The following is a 16,744-nucleotide window of genomic DNA, read 5'->3' as shown; positions in this document are numbered from 1 at the left end:
AACTCTGCTGCAAAGTTGCATTTGTCTGCTGCTGATTTGCATTTGCCTGCTGCTGGGCTTCCAAACTCTGCTGCAAAGTTGCATTTGTCTGCTGCTGATTTGCATTTGCCTGCTGCTGGGCTTGTTGTTGAGCTGCAAGGCTCTTTTGTAAACCTGCATTTATTTGCTGCTGGTTTGCATTTGCTTGCTGCTGGTTTGCATTTGCTTGTTGCTGGTTTGCATTTGCTAGAGCCAGCTGTCTCAGTATCTCCTCCATGCTGGCCTTAACAAAAAAAAAAAAAACTGCCAAAATTCTCCACCAACTGTGAGGGGGTTCGCTCGGTAGCGGGTGTGTGTGACCCCCTGGATGGGTTCACAACACAAAGTCAGGCACAGCAGACAGCGGTGTAGGTGCAAAAAACAAAAGATCCGGTTTATTTAGGCTACATGCAGTGATACATATAACAGCCAAACTCAATAAAACAAGAAAATAAATCCTGGTCAGCTTGACCTCTAACTACACACGTAGACTCCCTGTCTAACAACTGGGTGCAGCCTTGTGCTGCCCCAGTCCCTGTCTCTATTGTAGGGGTTTGCCACACAGGCGTTAACTCACCGCACAGAACAGATCTCAGACTCCCCAGTCTATACACACAAAACTGGTTCCAGGATGGAGCATCTCCCTATGCATGCTGGGGTTTTTTGTAGAGGCCTTAATGAGCCCACTTACTACAGCTGGGCTCATTAACTCTTCCCCTCTAATTGTAAAAGTCTGCATAAAGCCTGAATCTAGGACACACATATTTCCCACCCTGAATACAACCAGGTGATTTTACCTGGGTGCTGCCACAATATATATATATATAAATATATATATATATATATTAATAGATTAAAAAGGTTTCTTTATTAATATCAGTGGTCTAATACCCATAAAATTGAATGTTTTTTGTATAAAAACCCACAGTGATATATAGCACCAAAAATAAGCCATTGTGACACCCTAAGGTTGCATTTACACCTGAGCAGCAAGTTTTTGAGCTTTTTTTGGCCATTCTGCACCTTTTATGTGCGTTTTGTAGTGTTTTTGTGCTTTTTTATTCAGTGTTTTTGAAGTGTTTGAGCTTTGCCATTTTTTTATTAGCCAATAGATGAAAAAAAAAATCATCCGTTTCATCATTTGTTGCTATGCTTTTCAGCTTTTTTCAGCAATTTCATTATTTATTATTTAGTTATTCATTGGTACTTATTTATTAATTGTATTCTTTTTTGGTTTAGGATTAATGGGTTAGGAGTTAATTTATTTATATATTTTATACTTTTTTTTTTAAATGTATTATTATATATTTATTTATTGCATTTATTTTTATTTTTTTATGTTTATTAATTCATTTATTTATTCTTTTTTTTTTTTATTTATTGTTATTATTTATTTTATTGTATTTCTGCATTTGAGCAGAAAAAAGCTCAAAAACATGCAAAGGGCACATTTCTCCTAAGGGGAAAGAACTTTTAAAAAATGCATCAATGTGCTCAAATCAAGCTACAAAAGTAGCACCAAAAACGTTTTTGAGCTTTAGGTTAAGTATTTGGGTTTGTAGCCCCACAAGGTGAGGATGTTGTTAACATTGTTGTATAACACATTAACATTGTTGTTTAACAGAGGGTGAGGATGTTATCCTTTGGAAGTCTGGTTCCTCATTGGGAGTGTCTAAAGTGTGATAGAATCAGCTGATGCACTTCTACTGAGAAAGTTGCAGTGTCTGCATCCCTGCAAAAGTAATAAATTCTTAGGGAGTATCTCACCAAATATTATACTTGCTACTGCCTAAAATTTGGCTTTTAACTTAGTGCAGACTTCTGGCAGGAAACGATATACAGTATGAACCGGTAATGAAAAATTTGTGCCGCTCACCAAATTTGTACCAATGGGTCTTGATGTGCCTCATAGTAAGTTACATATACATTACTACATAATTTTTTATTTTTTTTTGCTATATTTTTTTTTTCCATAAATGGGGAGATACCAGTTTAAAGGGATAAAACGCCAGTAAATGTACATATATTGCAGAGATATATGAAAAGATTGAATAGGTTAAAAAAACTGCTATCAAAACAAGGAGGACTTTGTGGGCATATCATGAGGCGTTAATTTAAAAAAATATATAATATCTTTATCACAACAAATTATTAAAATAACATTGGACAGACAAAGACACCCAAATAACTGACAAGGTCAACAAGTACCCAATAGAATGAACATGGAAGTATGGATCTAAAAATCTATGTTAAACCTTGGATTGTGAGCATGATTCGTTCCAGAAACATGTTTGTAATCCAAAGCACTCTTATATCAAAGCAAATTTCCCCATAAGAAATAATGGAAACTCAGATGATTCGTCCCACAACCATTTATTCATAAGTCCTTCAGTTTATAGTCTATATAAAAAGAATATAGCAATGTGACCAGGTTGTGTAACCATAAAATGTCCATCCACAAATGGAAGCCTCCACAATCAGATTAGAAGCAAAATCCATCAGGAGCTACAGAGTAAAAGAGAAGAGAGGTGCCTCAGTGTAGCAATATGTTGCTAAATGTTGTACCTTCTTTAAATGTAACCACATTGCTTCACTTAGAGGCGCCTCTCTTCTATATTATACTCAGTTGTGACATGACACTACTTGTATATCAAGACATCGCTTGTATGTCAAAATTTATTAAAAAATGTTGCTTGTCTTGCAAAACGCTCTCAAACCAAGTTACTCTCAAACCAAAGTTTTACTGTACATATAATCCATAGTGGATACAAACATTTTGTATAAGGTATGAAAGAGTTGGATCCATAAACTTCTCCATGCTTTCTTGTCAACGTGTTTTGCAATTTTAATAGCTTCCTCAGGACATACTGGGTAGGTGCACTGCTGATAAACCTTAAGACCAGATATGGGGTAACACCAAATAAGACCCCTGCCCTTTCTGTGTCAATAGAGGCAGGAGGGTGGTTTAGGAGTGAGCTTGCACAAGTGCCCCTGGGGTTACTCAACAGGGGGGAGGAGCCAGGAGTGCTAGTCGGGGACCTGAGAAGAGGAGGATCTGAGCTGCTCTGTGAAAAACCATTACACAGAGCAGGTAAGTATGACAAGTTTGTTTTTCTAAGGCCCCTTCGACACGAGGCGGATCCGCACCGTTGATCTCCACTGAGCCGGCGGATTACAGGTCCGTCTCTGCTCACTGAGCGGGGAGGGGCCTGTCAGAGCCCCGCTGATTTTATGGAGGGATCAGACGAAAACGGACAGCATGTCCGTTTTCATCAGATCTCGTCCGATCTGATCCACCAGGACGTATCGCCATACGTCTGATTTTAGCGGATCAGAGCAGATCGGATGTCAGCGGACATGGTCACCGCTGACATCCGTTACTTCACAGACCTGCATGGAGCGTCCGTTCAGGTCTGCCTAAAAAACGGACAAGCGGACCTGAGCGATCCGTCCGTGTGAAAGGGAAAATATTTTTTTAGACGGTTTACAATCACTTTAATGTTTTACAGCATCATGCTCATGGGACTAGGAGCCCAAACTAGCGTTGGCGTTTAATTCCAAGACCACGCTGTCTCAGACAGCTTCTGGACTCTACTAATGATCAGGAACCATTTAGAGTGGTTCCTGATCATGTGATCACCATGTCAGCTGTGACTGCAATCACATTATTAGTTAACAAACCTTGCAGGCTGCAGCTTTCAGTGTATTTCTTTCTTTGAGCACTTGCGGTTCAAACAGAAAGAAATAAATTTTTAAAAGAGGAAGCAGAATGTTGCAAAAATAATGAATTCATAGGAAAAAAAATGTGTAAAAAAAATAAAAAACATTTTTTTTTTACATTTTTGTGCATTTATAATCCTATAATGATAAATCTAAACAGGGAAATTAGTAAAACATTATACCAGAAGCACTCCTCAACCTACAACCTGAAGGTATTACCAAGCATCACTCTGATGATCAATTTACTCTGATGACTCTTTAAAGTGGTTGTAAACCCTTACAACACACTTTGACCTACAGGTAAGCCTAGATTAAGGCTTACCTGTAGGTTCAAGAAATATCTCCTAAACCTATACGGTTTAGGAGATATTTGCCTGAAGACAGGCACCGCTGTCTACGGCGCATGCGCCGTAGACAGCGGCACGCAGGCGCACTAAGCGTGGCATTTTCAGCGACGGAGCTGCCGCGCGTGTCGTCTCCCGTGCGCATGCGCGGGAGTGACGTCATCGCGGCTTCGCCGAATGACAGCGGCAGAGCTGCAAGACCCCACCAAGAAGATGGATGCGCCGGACTACAGGGGACAGCGGTGACTTCGCTGGCTCCTGTGTCAGGTAAGTGACACATAATGGACTACTATGCGATGCATTGTAGTCCATTATGCTTTGCCTTTGCAGGGAATGAAAGAGGAAGTAAACTCATCAGGGTTTACTTCCTCTTTAACCGTAACATACTGACACTTCTACATTTGGTCTGGGCATTGACACGGCAATGACCTCTGCTCATGATGTAGTTAAATGACTGCATGTGATATTCAATGAACAAGGGAAATTTGTGATCCACCCAACTCTGAAAGGCTTAAATGGCCATAAAGTAAGTAACTTAAAGAGAAGTTCCCTTTAAAAAAATAAAAATAAAAGTCAGCAGCTACAAATACTGCAGCTGCTGACTTTTAATAATCGGACACTTACCTGTCCCAGGGTCCTGCGATGCGGGGGAACGAAGCCCCGCTCATTCCCCCCTCCGCTCGGCAGTGCCGGCATTCTAACTGTGGGCACCCACTGCACATGCATGAGCGGCTCCGCACGCAGTGATTGTCCGCGCAGTCATCTGGGACCTGTCGCATGTCCCAGATGACTGACAGGAGGGAGGGGGCAGAGATGAGCCCTTCCTGTGCTGAGGGGAAGTGATGTCACCAGTCCAGGCACTGAAGGAGGCAGACTACGAGGGACCCCCTAGAAACAGGCATTTAGAGGCGAGTTAAAAAAAAAATTCCAATTTTTTTTTTTACATTTTTTTTTTACATTTTGATGAATTTTAATGAATTGTAACACCACTTTAAAGTAGTAGTAAACTCTGGTTGCAGATTTTTACCTACAGGTAAGCTTAGAATGTTATCTGTAAGTTAAATTAATATCTCCTAAGCGTGCACTGTTTAGGAAATATTCGCTTGGTTGGCATACCCGTGCCATTCCTTTAGAGCTCTGTGCCATGGGCGAGAGTGACATCATCAGAGCTCCGCTATTCAAGCAGTTGCTGCCGTGAGCCCGGAAGGAAGACCAGGGGAAGATGGAAGCCTCTGCAGTAGTGGCAGCACATCGCTAGAGGGCTTCATTTCAAGGGAAGTCTTTCATATTGTGCTAGTATGCGATGCATACTAGCACATTATGGCTTTACCTTGCAGGAAGAAACATTTTTTGTTTTTGTTTTTTAAAGTTAACTACCGCTTCAAAGTATAAAAAAAGGCAACATTTTTTTTGTTTGTTTTGAAGAGACAGAATAGAACACCTGACAGTTTTTATTGATGGGAAAGAACAAAAATGCAGATGGCCGCACTCCAATGAAATATAAATTCTTTATTAATATCAATCCATACAGCAAGGATAAAAGAAAAACATCTAACGTGTTTCACACCGCCAAGCCAGGTGCTTACTCAGAGCTATGAGCAAGCACCTGGCTTGACGGTGTGAAACGTGTATCTTTTATCCTTGCTGTATGGATTGATATTAATAAACAATTTACATTTCATTGGAGTGCGGCCATCTGCATTTTTGTTCTTTCCCTGCATATGGTTGCATTTTGAGCCTCACTCACACCTGAAGAGGCAGGAGACCCTTTGGAATAGGAACCTGGACCGGGTCTTTCTTTGCAGTTTTTATTGATGTCTATGGCCCTGTTCTGGAGGTTCTCTCTCTCTCTGTTTGTCCTGATTACCGTTATCATTGAAAGTGAAAGTAAAATAGAATCCCAAATTTTGGGTTGCCACCAGAACATGAATATAAGGGAAATCTTCCAATGGGGAAACTTCTGGCCACAACCAGGGATTCCCTCACTTTGGAGGGATTTCCTCTCACTTTCTTTTTTGACTATGGGACAGATGACGAAAAACCCTCCTTTACTCTATGCAAAATGAAAAATATAACTTTTTTCCTTTAGTTCTAATGTAAAGCTCAATATTAGGGCAAAGAAGACATAAATGCATCCCTTATGCCGCGTACACAGGACCGGACTTTTCAACGGACTTGGTCCGGCGGACAATCCGACGGACTTTGCAGCTGAGGTCCGCAGGACTTTCAAACAAACGGACTTGGTGACACAAGATCACTCCAAAAGTCAGACGGATTCGAACGTGATGACGTAGAATAAGCAAGTTCCTAGCCAGTAGCCAATAGCTGTCCCAGCGTCGATTTTAGTCCGTTGGACTAGCACACAGACGACCGGATTTTTCGACCAGACTAGAGTACGTCGGAAAGATTTGAAGTTAGTTTTATTTCTAGGTCCGCCGGACTTTTGGGAAGAAAAAGTCTGCTGGAGCCCACACATGATCGAATTGTCCGATGAATTCCAGTCCACCGGACCAAGTCCGTCGAAAAGTCCGGTTGTGTGTACGTGGCATTACAGTTTGTAAATCGAAAAAAGCACCTCCGGCTCTGGTGCCATTCAACATTTTGGTGCTGCTGATCTTCCAGGTTAAATGATGCCTGGTTTAATACAGCCCATTTCCTGTGAGCCCAGGGCATGCAGTCTTCTCCCTGAGCTCACAGGAGAATCTCTGCTGCATTTATGATCTTCCCACTTCCGGAGGATAAACATGGTAAAAAGCAAAAAAGGTATGTACATGGATTTTTTTTTTGTGTTGGGGGATGCTCCAGGGGTGGAGGGAGAATACCCAAGCTTGCAGTTGGACTTTAAGTATGCAAAAGTAATTCAGCCAAACAGCAGTGATGAATGATGCAGTTGTCTTGGCGTTCTATTGGTGGTCATTGGTACAATGTTTATAAAGGTATTATAATGTCTATTGTATACCGCAGGTTGCGTGGAATTCTTGGCTAACCCTGCCACAGCTTTTGTGCGTCTCAATGAGGCTGTCCTGCTGGAGTCGGTCCTGGAGGTTCCCATTCCTGTCCGATTCCTCTTTATCTTGCTCGGACCCACACAATCTAATATGGATTACCATGAGATGGGGCGTTCCATCTCCACCCTCATGTCAGATAAGGTCAGTTCTTCCAGCCCTGGTTGAGTCACTCTATATATACTGTCAGGTGTGAAGACACAAAAACTCAAAACATTTTTGTTCTTCCATTTAAAATGATTGTAAATCCTGTACTACCACTTTTACCTACAGGTATGCCTATAATACGGTTTATCTGTAGGTACAGTGAATATCTCCTAAACGTGAACCATTTAGGAGATATTCACTGTATCTGCATGTGTCAACATCATCCGCACTTGCGCACTGAAGAAACAGCTCGCTTGTGCCATTTGTTCAGTGGCTGCACCGTGACCGACGCCTCCCGCGTGCATGCATGCGAGTAATGTCATTGCAGCTCTGGCCAATCACAGCGCCCAAGCTTGTGAACCCAGGAATAACTTCGGGAGACATGTCGCCGGTCACATCGGTGTACGGGGACCGCTGCAAAAGCTTTGATCTAAGGTAAGTATTTCATAATGAGTTAGTATGCGATGCATATTAACTCATTATGCCTTTGTCTTGCAGCTGTTTCTTTTTTCTTTTTTTGGTTTGTTTTGTTTGTTTGAGAGTTTACAACCACTTTAAGCCACAGTTATGAAAACAAACCAGAAAGTGGTTGTGTATAAAGTAGACAAATAGGCACAGTGATATGAAGAGGGGATGCAAACACTGTTTGTGAGTATCATAGGTTGTCGATTTCCCCCACCGCTCCGGTGTGTATATAGAAAGGGAAAAGCACCATCTAATGGGCAGTTTATTAAAAATGTTAGAACTCACATTAATGTTTATCTGATCAAATGCAACATCTACATAGCCATCTTTAAGCGGGCCACTTTGCAAAGCCTGTCTATGGAATATCTCCAGTGCAGAAGGCAGCCATCTTAGCTGGATATGATTCAGTCCAAATAATTAGGTGATGCAAAAGAACAAGGATAAAAGGTCTGTAAGTTGCTGAGGAAAAATGGTAGGACTGTCTGGAAGCCAGCAGGTGTGTGGGGAAAAGACTGGGCTGCTGCTGGCTAAGCAGAACCCTGCCATAGTTAACCACAATTGGGAGACACAAAGAGACTACTCACTTTGCCAGTAGTCTCTACTAGGGGTAACCATTAGTAGTCTAAACTGGTATTCACCAGAGTTCCTGATGTTGGAGATGGGTTTTGCTGTGTGTTAGTACCAGGTTGCAGCCCTCAGGATTGCCCCACCAGGAGGTGAGGAGGTTCTGTAGCAGATATAGCAGGTAGGGATCAAGCATAAGCATAGCCAGTAAACAAGCCAAAGGTTGGTAACAAGTGGTTGCTGGTTGGGATCAAGCGAAAGTGTAGTTGAGGAACAAGCCAAAGGTCGGTAACAAGTGATAGTGGAGAGCAGGACAGCTGCAGGTGCACAAAGGGGCAAGATATCGGCTAGAGATAGCACAATAATCTGGCAAAGCGGAAGCGCAAGGCATCAGTAAAATAGGAAGTTCATAGGAGGAGTAAGGAGTTCAAGTTTCACCATAAAAAAGATACAAGGCAAGATTTTCCAAGGGTTCAGACAGCAAGCTGTCTAGCATCTCAGGTGGCTTTTCCGAGGGTTCAGACAGTAAGGAGAGCTACAGCTGGATGCAGTTAAGTTAAGGGTTCAGATCCTGGTCCCGACACATAATATTCCTGTCCCCCCTGTACATATATATTTAAAAACAATATACTAAATTAAGGTGGATTTCCAGCCAAATATTTTGGGATGGGGTGGAGAAGGATGAGAACTCCTATTGGGTTTAGACACTTACCTAGAGCTTAACTAAGAAGATTTATCCTAATTTCCTCTTCACTGACAGTGTTTTACCTGACAGAAAGTGACTTCATGTGCTGACAAGAAGCATGCTAGGGGAAGAAGTAGCATGATAGAGAGATGAGCTCATCACTGTGCTGCTTCTCCTTTCACTGTCCAGTCACAGGCTGGGAGCTTGTCCGGGGTGGCCTAGGCTCAGAAGGTAGAGTGATGCTGCCCATCAGACTGAGGGCATCTTGTGGCTGAAAAAAAAAGTACTGCATATTACAATTAAATATTGTAACAAAAGCTGCTTTTTTATTTTATCTTTTAATCATCTATTGATTTTTATCTTTTTATTTTGGCAAGAATTTTGCTTTAAGGTTTTTAATATATTAACATACAATGCTGAGACAATCTGACCACTTTCCTATCTGTAAAAAAAAAAAATAGAGTTCCCTTTAACAGCTCTTTTTACAGTTCCATCCTACCTTTCATTTACTCTTCTAAAATATTCTAGAAATTATGTAGCTACTGAGCTGAATAACTTCCCTGTGATGATCCGTATCAGAAAGAATACCTTCCCATCAATATAATGATCTCTCTCACTGACTATAATATTATTTCACTGAATGCGGAGGGAGCCTTTAGAGAGCTACAAATTATCAGAGAGAACAGTGAAATTACTGCCTTGTGTAAAGGAACGCATTAAACGATTCTGCCGACTTGTTACAATAAAGTTAATTTTATATTATTAACAGTCTGACTCAATGGCAAAAGGTGAATGTGACTAAATGGGGGGATCACGCCCTGAGCTATCTAGAGGATTATGGGAGATCTTTAACTTGGTGCCTAAGAGCACAATGATGCCATGCGATCATTATTCCACGCTGGCATTTATTTTCTTTCATTTAATTGGTTTAATTACAGTTATTTTACCAGCGCAGGAAATATATATGTTTTCCAGAAAATCAATGGAGCTACCAGTAATTGTTAGGTAATTATAAGGCTCCGGTGACTGATATAGTTCTGTGGGAATAAGCTCAGTAATGGTTACCATATGGTCATGGTGTACCACAGCAGGCTCTTCACATTGAGGCTCCTAAGTGGTTTTATAAAGCTTGAAGGATCACTTCATTTATTTATTTGTCACCAGCAAATTCAATGGCGAGGCCTAGAGCATTGCTTCTCAACCTTTTTTGAGACCGTTTGCCTAAAACAGGATAACAGCGTAAAATAAAGTTTATACTCACACACTAAATGGGTTTCAAATGCCGCTTTATGTGTTGACATACCTTTTTAGACCCAATCTGTCAATATGGTAATTTGCTAACTTGGCACCATCCATAGCGTAACTCTTCAATGAGACACAGAAGTTGAATCCAACCCAGTTTTTTACGTCAGTAAATTGCAATACAGGGGATGTTTTTCCCGCCTTTTGAAATGTAAAAAGACAATGGGGATAATTTACTAAAACTGGAGCAGCTGTGCACGGTAGCCAATCAGCTTCTAACCTCAGCTTGTTCAATTAAGGTTTGACAATAAGACCCGGAAGCTGACTGGTTTCTAGGCAGAGCTGTACTAGATTTTTCACTTCTTAAATGCTGTCTCTGCAAAGTACTAACCAGTGGTGGACGCTCCATTAGGGGCGCAGGGGTGCTGCCCCCCTAATCCATGCACCGGCCCCTAACCTACATGCAGGGTGTCGGACGCATGGATTTCCAGAGGGTTTTTTTTTTAAGCACATGATTAGAGCCTGAGGCTCTACAGGCATACCCTGCATTATGTACCCTCACTTTATGTACACTCGCAAGTATGGACATACTCGTCAGTGTACGTAAAGTGCCTCGCAAGTACGGACACATTGGTGTCTATGGGAAATCTTGGTCAGCTTGACATGGCACTGCTCCCAAACAGTAAGTGACAGGGACACCAAACTTGGGGAGCACTGAGAAGGGACCCAACATTACATACAACATATCAAATTTTTGGGTTGGCCAGCTTGCCTAGGTATGTCATAGTCCTGGGTCCCCAAGTTTAGTGTCTCTGTAACTTATAGTTCGGGAGAAGTTCCATGTCAAGCTGACCAAAATTTACCATAGAACTACTGTATTTACATGCATTAATAAATGAAAAAAGGCATACTTTAAGTATATTTTCATTTTACCTACATGCTCTGGTCCCATTGTGTACATAAAGTGGGATATGCCTGTAATTGGCTTCAAAAATGGGTGGGCTCGAGGTTGTAGAACACTGCGCCCTGAGCCCACCCAGTTGTGTGACAATAGCAAATTATTATTCGCTATTATCGTCCTGCTTCTCCTCCCGGCCAATCAGGAAGAGAGTTTTAAGACCCATTTGGCCGAGAGGAGATGCAACTGTATTGGCTGCCGAGGAGAGAAAACAGGGGAAGCCACAAAAGCTACCAGCGACCTAGATGGGGTAAGTGCAGGGCTGGTGGGTGGATGCGCGAGCGAGGGGGGGTATTTTGACTGACCGACCAACGGGGAGGGGGTGTTTTCACTGTCGAACTGACCGAAATGGGAAAGAGGGGTATCAGGTGGTTTGTTTGCTTGCTGCCCCCTCCTCCAATAAAAATGGAGCCAATAACTTTGGGAACCTTTGAGGAAAGCAGGGATGGCCAAGCTAGGACACAACTAACTAGCCCAATACAGAAAGGGAGGACAGTGGGAGATACCACATCACATAAGTAAACAGGTATAGGGGCTCATAACCAGGAATAGGTGTCAGCATTCTACAGACTTAATTCCGCAAGCAAAAGTCCGATGTGAGCTTTTGGTCGGAAAATCCGACCGTGTGTATGCTCCAGCGGACTTTTGCTGGCGGAATTCCCGCCAGAAAAAGATTGAGAGCAGGTTCTCAATTTTTTGGTCGGAAAAAGTTCAGAGCGGAAATTCCGATCGTCTGCACCAATTCTGATGCGCAAAATTCCTGTGCGTGCGCAGAAACAATTTGACGCATGCTCTGAAGCATTGAACTTAATTTTCTCGGCTTGTTGTAGTGTTGTACATCACTGCGTTCTTGACAGTCGACAGTTCAGAGAACTTTTGTGTGACCTTGTGTAAGCAAGCCAAGCTTGAGCGGAACTCCGTCTGAAATACCATCCAAGTTTTTTCAGACGGAAAATATGCTTGTGTGTATGGGGCATTATAATAACATGCAGAATATGGCATCACCATTTCATCTGTCCACCTCATCCAATCAGAAAACACTTTGAAATCACTAAGAAAGTACATAGTGTTGCCTGAATGGCGCCTGGGCCAAGTAAGTGACCTACTGTTTTTAAAGTGCAGCCGGGTAAATGCTTGGAAACTACAAGCTAGTGGAACCTGTATTCCAGCTTTAAGTATACATTTATATTCTGCAGGTATTACACTTTTAAAGACACTTGGAGTAAGATTCTTTGAAAATAGTGACTATTCTATCCAACTTATCCCAACAACATTATAAGAACGTCTATGAACTATTAAATCTGACATAACAATGAAGGTTCTCCCTGCCTCTTCCAGGTTTTCCATGAAGCTGCATACATGGCCGCAGAACGTCAAGACCTCCTGAATTCTATTAATGAGTTTCTGGATTGTAGTATGGTGCTCCCTCCATGCGAGGTTCAGGGGAAGGATCTGCTGCGCACCATCGCCACCTTCCAGAAAGACTTACTGAGGAAGAGGAGGGAGCGTGAACAGCGACGTTCCGCGAGGGAGAATACAACACCCAAAGCAAAAGGTCAGCATGCAGCGATATATACAATCATTGTGGAGGGAATCTGCGGATGGTTTCACACTTTAAAGCTCATGGCAGCCACTCACCCTGTGTCCAGTTTTATACAGATTTCAGGGTATGCTGGAAATATTTTATTTGCAATAAAAAGTTCACCATTATTAAATATTAAAGCCCCGTCCCAGCCATGTTTTTATTTTAGCTTTTGATAGAGTAGGAATGTGTTAGAACTTCTATCAGGTTTTCAGGTTTGTAAGACTGTCTATTTCCATTATGGAGAATTTTATTTTGCATTCTTTATTTATGAAATCTTTTACCATCGTTTAACAACAACAGCAGATCTTATAGACCAAAGAAAACAAAAGAAAAGCAGGAAACAATTTTGCATCAATCCACCCAAAATCGGGTGCGACAAAAAAAATCAAACTAAATCTTGTCCTGTGCTCCAGAGCCTTCAAAAGTGTGATAGGTAGTCAAGAAATTAAATGTGTTATTTATGCTCCTAGAACACCTGATGGTGCTCCTTGCATGTTGGGCCTCTATGTGACCAGGTTGTGTAAAAGTCTCACGCGTATGGTATTACCATACTCGGGAGGAGTAGGAGATTGTATTTTAGGGTGTAGTTGCAAGCATGCCTATGCCATGTAAGAGAAATAACTTGTTAATATGACTTTTGAATTTAGAATTTTGTGGAAAAATATAAAAATGTTTAACTTTGCAAAAAATCGTGGGAAAAATTTTCAAAACAATTTAAAACAACTCACAATGCCTCTTACTAAATACCTTGGAATGTCTTCTTTCCAAAAAGGGGTCATTTGGGGAATATTTGTACTGTCCTTGTTTGTAAGGCTCCTGTCACACCTTTGCGTGTTTCAGGCGGATCCGCGTGGGCCACCCATTGACTTCTATGGACAGGCGGATGTCAGCGGAGATGTATCCGCTGACACCCGCCTGTCATCCGACATTATCTGCTCAAAAAAGACAGATGGCTATACGTTTGCCATCCGTCCAGCGGATCAGGAAGGGGTTGGATGACAGGACAGCAATACACACCTACCTTAGCATGTGCAACCTGACTCCATAGATTCTGTGTTATCAGGAAATTATTAGGAGACACTGGAAAAAGGGGAGGATCAGAAAAGACAGGATCAAACAGCCCTTTTTACACAAAGCAGAGGATTAACCCCTTAGGTTCCACAGTGAGTATAACAAGGATGCTTTAGTGCATGACTGGTTTCACTGTTGTGGGTTTAGTAACACTTTAACAGCAGCAGATTAAAACCACATCACCAACTTAGCTCTGTTGTCTTGAAATCTCAGGACTAGATGAACACAGCTACAAATCCCTTTGCAGATAACACCATTCTCATACAGTTGTGCTCATAAGTTTACATACCCTGGCGGAATTTATGATTTCTTGGCCATTTTTCAGAGAATATGAATGATAATACAAAAATTTTTCTTTCACTCATGGTTACTCTTTTTAAATCATAATGACAACAGAAACAACCCAAATGACTCTGATCAAAAGTTTACATACCCCAATTCTTAATACCGTGTATTGCCCCCTTTAACATCAATGACAGCTTGAAGTCTTTTGTGGTATTTGTGGGATGAGGCTCTTTATCTTCTCAGATGGTAAAGCTGCCCATTCCTCTTGACAAAAAGCCTCCAGTTCCTGTAAATTCTTGGGCTGTCTTGCATGAATTGCACGTTTGAGATCTCCTCAGAGTGGCTCAATGATATTTAGCTCAGGAGACTGAGATGGCCACTCCAGAACCTTCACTTTATTTTGCTGTAGCCAATGACAGGTCAGTTTGGCTTTGTGTTTTGGATCATTGTCATGTTCAAATGTCCAAGTACGTCCCATGCACAGCTTCCTGGCTGATGAATGAGGCCTGGCCCCAAGCTATCTCTGCTCTCGTTTTCATATGTCAGATCACTCAGATCTACCAGCAGAGATCTCCTCTACATCTCGGTGCCTAAGAAGATCTGGCATGGTGGTCGGGCCTTCTCCCACCAGGGTGCCATACTATGGAATAGCCTCCCTGTTGAGCTCCAGGAGGCCCCCACTATTCCGGTCTTCCGCAGGTTACTGAAGACTTGGCTCTTCACGCAGGTGTCTCCTGCGTAGTCTCTTTTTTCTACCCTTCTGCTGCTCTGTGCTGCTTCAGGTCCCTGGGCCCTCTCATTCCAGGATCTTTGCTCTGCGCGTCGGAACCCTTCGGGGTAAGACTGCGCTATATTAAGATTCCTCTCGACTCTCAACTCAACTCATGAATGCAAATGTTCCTCCAGTATTTTTTGATAACATACTGCACTTATCTTGCCATAAATTTTGACCAAATTTCCTGTGCCTTTGTAGCTCATGCATCCCCTAAATATCAGAAATCCACCTCCGGGCTTCACAGTAGGAATGGTGTACCTTTCATCATAGGCCTTGTTGACTCTCTCCAAATGTAGCGTTGATGGTTATGGCCAAAAAGCTAAATTTTGGTCTCAACACTCCAAATGACTTTGTGCCAGAAGATTTAAGGGTTGTCTCTGTGCTGTTTGGTGTATTGTGGGATACTTTGTGGCATTTGCGTAGTAATGGCTTTCTTCTGGCGACTCAACCATGCAGCCCATCTTTCTTCAAATGCTTCCTTATTGTGCATCTTGAAATGGCCACACCACATGTTTTCAGAGAGTCCTGAAAACTGTGGGTTTTTCCTGAACAATTTTCCTGGCAGTTGTGGCTGAAATTTTGGCTGGTTTACCCGACCGTAGTTTGGTTTCAACAGAACCCCTTATTTTTAATTTCTTGATTAGTTGATTAGAGTTTGAACACTGCTGATTGGCATTCTCAATTCCTTGGATATCTTTTTATACCCCTTTCCTTATACAGTTCAACCACCTTTTCCCGCAGATCCTATGACAATTCTTTTTCTTTCCCCATGACTCAGAATCCAGAAACGTTAGTGCCGCACTGGATGAAAGATGCAAGGGTCTGTCAGGAGTCCAGAAACGCATTTACCTTTTATACACACACACTAATTACAAGCAAATACATCACAGGTGGAGGATGGTTACCTTTAATAGCCATTCAAATCCCTTTGTGTCAACTTGTGTGCATGTTATCAGACCAAAATCACCAGGGTATATCATCTTTTTATCAGGGTCATTTGGGTATTTTCTGTTGCCATTATAATTTAAAAAAAGTAAACACAGTTGGTTGATAATAAATGGTTTCTGCCAAACAATAACCATGAGTGAAAGAAAAGTTTTTGTATTATCATTCATATTCTCTGAAAAATGGCCAAGAAACCATAAATTCTGCCAGGGTATGTAAACTTATGTGTTAAGGTTGTTTGCGTTCTCTGTTTTTAAGTTGCCTGGAGTTCAGTTCGGCAGTCAAACATATCCTCCGCTGTGTTTCGAAAGGGTTCCTGTGATTACGCATATTGCACAGCTATTCCAATATACTGTTAAATTTTGCAAGATTTCTGAAAGATGGCCTGTCTGTCTTACCCATGACACCAAAATGACATTGCATTGACCATAGTTCTTTCAAACACTTTTTTTAAGGTGTTGTCTTTTTTCCAGACATAGAAAGGGATGTAACGAAGCCAGAGGATGATGATGATGATCAGGAAAGTGAATTAGACCCTCTGGAACGCTCAGGGTTTTTGTTTGGCGGTTTGGTGCATGATATTCGCCGACGGTATGTGAAGTACTGGAGCGACATCAAGGACGGTCTCAATAGCCAATGTCTGGCAGCGGCTCTCTTTATCTACTTTGCCGCTCTGTCTCCAGCCATCACCTTTGGAGGTCTTCTAGGTAACTACAAGAGACGTAACAGAGATCTAAACACACTTTCTTTTTTTAGATTTTTCCTAGTTCTTATTATGGGGGAGGGGGGGGGATTAGAACCTTTGTACGGTTTTAAATAATATCTGTGTCCTGTTAAAGTATATGTGAACCCAATCACCAGTATTTCATAAAAGCTTTAATATGGTAATGTATTTTAAAAGTAATTTTTTTTATATTTTCAATAAAAAAAATAAA

The 16,744-nt window shown here is 41.7% G+C and overlaps 1 protein-coding gene across 1 annotated transcript in view; it reads left to right on the top strand.

Annotated features, from left to right (window-relative positions):
- Positions 1 to 16,744, top strand: part of SLC4A3 (solute carrier family 4 member 3) — a 73,752-nt gene that overhangs the window by 20,109 nt on the left and 36,899 nt on the right. Inside the window, exons 7-9 of the mRNA XM_077447782.1 lie at positions 7,047 to 7,231; positions 12,487 to 12,703; positions 16,283 to 16,516. Coding sequence (XP_077303908.1) covers positions 7,047 to 7,231; positions 12,487 to 12,703; positions 16,283 to 16,516 — 636 coding nt within the window. The remainder of the gene's footprint in view (positions 1 to 7,046; positions 7,232 to 12,486; positions 12,704 to 16,282; positions 16,517 to 16,744) is intronic.

The sequence above is a fragment of the Lithobates pipiens genome, unplaced genomic scaffold, assembly GCF_037356315.1.
Source record: "Lithobates pipiens isolate NorthernLeopardFrog02 unplaced genomic scaffold, aLitPip1_a1.2 Scaffold_22, whole genome shotgun sequence".
NCBI lineage: Eukaryota > Metazoa > Chordata > Amphibia > Anura > Ranidae > Lithobates > Lithobates pipiens.
Note: the sequence above shows the minus strand (reverse complement) of the source record. Positions and strands in the feature narration are given on the sequence as shown.